This window comes from Alosa pseudoharengus, unplaced genomic scaffold (assembly GCF_046254945.1).
Source record: "Alosa pseudoharengus isolate Yale_2024_CS ecotype anadromous, Long Island Sound unplaced genomic scaffold, YU_APseudo_1.1 YU_APseudo_1.1_scf_21, whole genome shotgun sequence".
In the NCBI taxonomy this organism is placed as follows: domain Eukaryota; kingdom Metazoa; phylum Chordata; class Actinopteri; order Clupeiformes; family Clupeidae; genus Alosa; species Alosa pseudoharengus.
In genome coordinates this window covers 3,866,255-3,873,754 of record NW_027468674.1, presented here as the reverse complement: position 1 = coordinate 3,873,754, position 7,500 = coordinate 3,866,255, and the positions used below count along the sequence as shown (strand labels likewise).

The window sequence follows — 7,500 nt, the reverse complement described above, 5'->3', positions numbered from 1 at the left end:
GGCTCCTGTACTCCTCCTCCTGCCCGTTCCTGATACACCCCACAATTGCAGTATCATCAGAACTTCTGCATGTGGCATGACTCGGTGTTGTAGCAGAAGTCAGATGTGTACAGGGTGAACAGGACTGGAGAGAGCACAGTTCCCTGTGGCGCTCCGGTGCTGCAGATCACAGTGTCAGAGAGACAGTTCTTCAGTCTGACGAACTGTGGTCGCTCGGTCAGGTAATCTGTAATCCAGGTTACCAGGTGAGCGTCCACACCCATCTGCAAGAGCTTGTCTCCCAATCTGAGGGGCTGGATGGTGTTAAAAGCACTTGAGAAATCAAATAACATGATTCTCACAGCATTCTTCCCCTTGTCCAGGTGGGAATGTGTCCTGTGTAGAAGATAAGTGATGGCATCGTCCACGCCCACTTTCTCCTGGTAAGCAAACTGTAACGGTTCTAGTGCATGGCGTACCTGGGGTCTGAGCATGTCGCTCCATTGTCTTCATCACATGTGATGTGAGAGCGACAGGTCTGTAGTCATTAAGATCACTAGGGTGTTGCTTCTTAGGGACAGGGGTGAGACATGATGTCTTCCACAGTGTTGGAACTTGTCCAAGGCGTAGACTCAAATTGAAGATGTGCTTCAGTGGCTGTCCAGGTCCCCCTCCACAGAGCTGCTGTTCTTCTTCAGGCCAGTGATAACCTTCAAGCAGTCCCATGTCTCCTTCAAGTTGTTTTCCTGCAGCTTCTGTTCCACCTTCTTTCTGTAAGCCTCCTTCAGCATGAATTTGAGTTCCCCTTGCACGCGCCTCAGCTCTGCCATGTCCCCCTCTCTGAATCTTTTTCCTGTTGAGAAGGGTCTTGACATTGCTGGTTATCCAAGGCTTGTTGTTGGGAAAGCAGCGTACAGTTCTGGTGGGAACAACAATGTCCATGCAGAAGTTCAGGTAGTCAGTTGTGCACTGTGTGACCTCCTCCAAGTCCTCTCCATTCTGTAACACACTCCAGTCACTACACTCGAAGCAGTCTCTCAGAGCCTCATCCACTTCGGGTGTCCACTTCCTGAAGGTGCGTGTGGGAACTGGTAGCCTCTGTACTTTGGGCTTGTACATTGGCTGGAGATGAATGAGGTTGTATGCACCACATAGGCTAGTGGGCCGTGTCTGCCAGCACGCGTGAGCCCATGCCATTGCCAAGTAGCCTCCTGTAAAGCAATGTCACAAGCTCTTGTCCAAATCTAGCAAATAACTACACACAAGCAAAAGGCTATGAAACAACACCAACAGCCTAGTAAACACAAACACTTGCTAATGCGCTAACTGGCATCTATTTGAAATGTTATCAGCAAAGTTGTAACATGACAACTTAGTCATTTGAAAAGATAGTGAAATGGTTGTTGTTGTTAAGGGTGGGTGAGGCCTTGGATCCTAAGCAGTTTGCATATAGGGCTAATAGGGGGGGTAGAGGATGCCCACATTACACTACTTAACCTCCTGTACAGTCATCTGGAAGGTCCTGGCACACACGCCAGGCTCTTGTTTCTGGACTTTTCTTCTGCTTTTAATACTATCCAGCCACATGTTTTAGTTAGAAAACTAGTATCAGAATTTAATCTTGAGAATAATCTTGTGGGCTGGATTATGGATTTTTTAACCAACAGATCACAGAGAGTAAAGGTCAAAGGTTGTCTTTCAGAAAGGTGCATCTCTTCCACTGGCTCTCTCAGGGTTGTGTACGTTCCCCTCTGCTGTACATCCTCTACACTCTCCTCAGGGTTGTGTATGTTCCCCTCTGCTGTACATCCTCTACACCAGTGTTTCCCAAACTTTTTTTCTGGCGACCCACTTTTTAAAAATGACAGACCATCGCGACCCATTTCACTTCAAATCTACCCTGCAACCACCAATATTGTTTTAGGCCACAGGTTCTCCAACTTTTCTATGCCTCCCCCAACCATACATTGCTATAGTATCCCTGCTTTGAACACGGTTGTGTTGTATTTTGAGCACCATCAGCGTGAAAAGTTGGAAATGAATACTGAAAAGATACGTTTTAATGCACATCCGAGAGTAGGGGAAATTTTTGCATGTTGTGCAGTCGTCATTCGTCAGCATAGTAAGCTGTTCCTGTATTTCTAAAAAAAAATGTTGTAGGCTACGTTGCATTGCAGACAAATTGGTCCATAACACTGACGTCAATTCCAATGTAAACAACAAATAACTCAAGTCGTTATATTGTATTGTTGAATTATATTATATTGTATAGTCGTTATATCAGAACAAGAGGCGTTTGCGCAATAGCCGGAAGAATGCGCCTTTACTTTGGAGTTAGCGAGGTAGAAAACGAGAGGAATAGTGTTTAAAATGCCCATTTAAATTGTAGACTATAATGCACTGTTGTGCATTTTAAATCAGAAATAAGAATGTGAGGAGGTTGCTATTAACTTTAAAGATTGCATCTGCAATCGAAACTGTATGCAAATTTAATGGCCTTATGTCCGGTCTATGGATGTCTGCTTTAGTTGACAGCGCGGTCACTAGATTTGAATCGGTAAAGTTGAGGAGCTGGTATCTATTAATGTTCGTGCAAATAGGCGGATTCATGTCCCTTGCAGTTTGCAACTGCGAGGTACATGGCAGGCGCCCCACAGAACGGTTTCATTTTGAGAGGTAGATATCCATGCTGGCACCCCCTCTGCGATGCGTTCGTCCCCCAGTTTCATGAGCTTTTATGACCGTGACTGTGGTAGTTAACAATACATCCTAATAGAAAACTGTTAGCTTTCCTGGTATCAAATGACAAATGGTATCAGTAGGCCTATAACACAACATAAATTGTGCTGGCGACCCAAATAAAATCTCCTGCGACCCACCCGTGGGTCGCGACCCAGACTTTGGGAAACACTGCTCTACACTCTCCTCAGGGTTGTGTACGTTCCCCTCTGCTGTACATCCTCTACACAAATGACTGTAGAAGTCAGCATATAAATAGGCATATCCTGAAATTTGCCGATGACCCAGTCATTGTTAGTTTACTGCATAAACATGAATCCCAGCATGGGCCAGTGGTTGATGAGTTTGTCAGTTGGTGTGAGAAGTCTTTTCCTCAGTTAAACATCTCAAAGACAAAATATTTGGTCATTGATTTTAGAAGAAACAAATCATGTTCTCCACTACTGACTTACTGTATATAAATGGAAGCTGCATTGAGGTGGTTGACCAGTATAAATATCTCGGTACAATGTTAAACAACAGGCTCAAATTTGATGTAAATACCGAGGCTATTTGCAAGAAGGGACAACAACGGTTATACTTCCTTAGGAAGCTTAATTCGTTTGATGTGGATAAGGTTATGCTGTCTTTATTTTACAAATCTTTTATAGAATCTGTTCTCACTTTTTCTTTTATTGCTTGGTACGGAGGCATCAGTCTTAGGGACAAAAACAATCTTAGCCACATTGTGAAGGTGGCTGGGAAGTTGATTGGCTGTCCACAGTTGTCCTTGCTGACCATTTATGAGAAGCAGGTCATCCAGAAGGCAAGTTCTATACTGGACTGTAAAAATCACCCCCTTCACTGTTCATTTGAAGCTCTTCCCTCAGGCCAGAGACTAAGAGTCCCATTTTATAAGTCCAATAGGACAAAAAACTTTTATTCCTAGTGCAATACGCCTGCTAAATTTGCACAATTTTGCTTTATTGCACAGAAACGATTCTGATGAGCATCTGTCAGGAACGTAGACTGATAAGACAGTTTCTTTCTTTCTTATTTTCTTTCTTAACTTATATTAACCTGTGTCTTTTTCCCCATCTTGTGTCTTTGTGTATCTTGTGCTATTTATGTGTACCTGACTGCGAGACAAGTTTCCCTTTGGGACAATAAAGTTAACTGAACTGAACTGTGCAATTGCGTTTTCCATGACCTGGCAGAACCCAGGCACGGTATTTTAACATGGCAAGATTTACGAGAAGGTTTGTGTGAAGAATTAAATTAAAAGCCTTTTGTCTTCCTTCCCTGCAGTATCAGACGAAGACCAGCAGGGGGCAGCATGTCCATGCGCAAATCCCATCAGTCAGCATTCTGACTAAATTGTCCTCATCTCTCTCTCTCTCTCTCTCTCTCTCTCTCTCTCTTTCTTTCTTTCTTTCTTTCTTTCTTTCTTTCTTTCTTTCTTTCTTTCTTTCTTTCTTTCTTTCTTTCTTTCTTTCTTTCTTTCTTTCTTTCTTTCTTTCTTTCTTTCTTTCTTTCTTTCTCTCTCTCTCTCTCTAGGTGGGGATGGTGTACATGTTTAACCTGATTGTAGGCACAGGTGCCTTGACGATGCCCAAAGCCTTTGCCACCGCTGGTTGGGCCGTAAGCCTGGCTCTCATCTGCATCCTAGCCTTCATGAGGTGAGCAACACACACAGGCTCTAGCCTCCATAATGCTACACAAGACTCTAGCCTCCATAATGCTACACAAGACTCTAGCCTACATGATGCTACACAAGACTCTAGCCTCCATAATGCTACACAAGACTCTAGCCTACATGATGCTACACAAGGCTCTAGCCTCCATAATGCTACACAAGACTCTAGCCTCCATAATGCTACACAAGACTCTAGCCTACATGATGCTACACAAGACTCTAGCCTCCATAATGCTACACAAGACTCTAGCCTACATGATGCTACACAAGACTCTAGCCTCCATAATGCTACACAAGACTCTAGCCTCCATAATGCTACACAAGACTCTAGCCTACATAATGCTACACAAGACTCTAGCCTACATGATGCTACACAAGACTCTAGCCTCCATAATGCTACACAAGACTCTAGCCTCCATAATGCTACACAAGCGCAGTAGTGGATCAGTGAGGTTTTGTGGTCGGCATAGGTGAGCTTAAAACTGGCATGATTTCTCTATTTCTCTCTCCTTTCCTCCCTCTCTCTACCTCCCTCTCTCCTTCTCTCTCTGTCCCTCTCTCTCCCTCCCTCTCTCCTTCCCCCTCTCTCTCTCTCTCTCTCTCTCTCTCCCTCTCTCTCCCTCTCAGCTACATGACGACCACGTTTGTGATAGAGGCTATGGCAGCTGCTAACGCTCAACTACGCTGGAAACGCAGAGAACAGGACGAGGTCTGTGTGTGTGTGTGAGCGTGTGCGTGCTGTGTGTGTGTGTGTGCCTGCTGTGTGTGTCTGTGTCTGTGTCCGTGTCTGTCTGTGTCTGTGTGTGTGTGTGATTGTTTGTGAGATTGTTTGAGATAAGTATGTGTAAGTATTGAGTGATCTGAATGTATGTTTATGATATGAATGTGTGCACCTGATTCTAAAATTCTGAATTTTGCACAAGCCTCACACACACACACACACACACTCAGTCATTGGCCTGTTGGGTCATTGCATGATGCATCTCTCTTCTGCTGCAGGTCAATGAGAGTGATTCCACATCAGACTACTCCGATGATGATGTCATCAGCCGGGGACGGTCAGACCCGGTGGAGACACGCCCCATCCTGTCCGTGCGTGAGTGACCCCTCCCATTAGAGCTCAGAGCAGAGAGTGTGTGTGTGCGTGAGTGACCCCTCCCCCCCATTAGAGCTCAGAGCAGAGTGTGTGTGTGTGTGTGTGTGTGCGTGAGTGACCCCTCCCTCCCATTAGAGGTCAGAGCAGAGTGTGTGTGTGTGAGACCCCTCCCATTAGAGCTCAGAGCAGGCTGTGTGTGTGTGTGTGTGTGTGACCCCTCCCATTAGAGCTCAGACCAGAGTGTGTGTGTGTGTGTGTGTGTGCAGGATCCTCTTTGTGTGTGTGTGTGTGACCTTAAGGGCGTAATGATTTTTATTATGCTTGCTTATTAATTGTGTTTGTGTGTGTGTGTGTTTCAGAGAATCGTGGCGGTGCGGTGGATCATTTTGACATAGTGGAGCGAGTCGAGATGGGACAAATGGCCTCCATGTTCTTCAACAAAGGTACACACACACACACACACACACACACACTCTACAGGCCTCATGTTCTTCAAGAAAAATACATCAACACACAAACACACACCTGCAGGTAATTCCATATCATCAGACACATTTTGATGTGTGTGTCGCTGTTACGCCTAGATGTTAAAATGCCTAGGGGCATATGGCTGCGTAACTAGTTAACTTAAATAAAGGAGAACAGTAAACACAAACAAGGAAGTAAATGATTGAGATGACCGGTTTATTGATAAATCAAAATAAAAGTTCAAACAGACAATCACACTAAAGTAGGCTATGAAGACGGCTAGGCCTAAACCAAATAGTAGCAAACAAACACATAAACATACAAACACTAACCTCCCCACTGGGAGTAGTCTTGCCGAACCCGGCACACCCTGGCCACACTAGGCCAGTATTTTGCTACATCGTAGCCACTCTCCCCACTGGGAGTAATTGCCGCACTCGGCACACACTACCACCGTAGTAATCTAAAAATGAGCTGGTCAAGATCACACAGCATGACAACAGCTCGGGACAATACACAACATAAACACAATACACACAGCCATCCACGGCTCTCACACAACCGTGGATGCTGGCGGGCTCAAAGGCACTGAACTAATGCCATCTTGGGTCTTTTAAGGGCTGTCAATCAACCTCAATTAGGAACTCCCTTTCCGGCAATCAGCAGCAGGTGGGACCTAAACAATCAGCAGCAGGTGGGACCTAAACAAGGGCAAAGGCAAAACACAGAGACAGACGACCAAAACACACTAGGGCCGTAACAGTCGCTAATGTAGCATAAACACACAACAGAGCCGTCTCTATGGAAACTCACAACATATACAAGTGTGCTCACCCCTGAAGAGCATGTGCTGATTGGACTCCGCCCCCTCCCTGTAAGCAGTGGCTCATTGGAGGGGGATGGCTCATTAGCCCTTAACGTGGGTCAATTAAGAGCAGGCTAATTGCCTCTGTGGCTAATGGCATGGTGAGGAAATCAACCCTTTTGCCATATACAGCACATCTGTATGCTCAGGCATGGACGCGTTGGCGTGGTGGCCCTTTAAGCATACTGCGCTGCGTTTTAATGGGTGTTTAAGTATGCGGTGTGTGTGTGTGTGTGTGCGCATGCGGTAATATGCTGGCTAGGCAAAGGAAGTAGAGGTTATATGTTTGTTTTCCCTGACAAGGCAAATTGATGGAGATTTGTGGAATATAAGTTTAGCCTTTTAAATTATTATTTTTTTTCAATTGTGCATTCATGTATGTTAGTGTTCCGTGTGTGTGTGTGTGTGGTGTGTGTTCCGTGTGTGTGTGTGTGTGCTGGGGGGGGGGGGGTCTCTCTCTCTCTTGAGGGACAGGTAGCTAATGGAGGGTTGAGATGTGGGGTTCACCTTCACGCCGAAACACAAACTGCAGAAGCCCTGCACTTCGCAGATGTGTGTGTGTGTGTGTGTGTGTGTGTGTGTGTCCGTGCGCCCGTCCGCAGTGTATTGTAATGCGAAAACATTTGTCTTGAGCGGATGCTTTTTTTTCTTTGTCTTCTATCTCTTTCTCTCGCACTC

The 7,500-nt window shown here is 45.4% G+C and overlaps 1 protein-coding gene across 2 annotated transcripts in view; it reads left to right on the top strand.

The window, feature by feature from the left end:
• Nucleotides 1–7,500, top strand: part of slc38a12 (solute carrier family 38 member 12) — a 108,673-nt gene that overhangs the window by 4,856 nt on the left and 96,317 nt on the right. For both annotated transcript variants that reach the window (XM_076297679.1, XM_076297680.1), the window contains exons 3-6: nt 4,255–4,376; nt 5,021–5,102; nt 5,393–5,489; nt 5,849–5,932. In XM_076297679.1, coding sequence (XP_076153794.1) covers nt 4,255–4,376; nt 5,021–5,102; nt 5,393–5,489; nt 5,849–5,932 — 385 coding nt within the window. The remainder of the gene's footprint in view (nt 1–4,254; nt 4,377–5,020; nt 5,103–5,392; nt 5,490–5,848; nt 5,933–7,500) is intronic.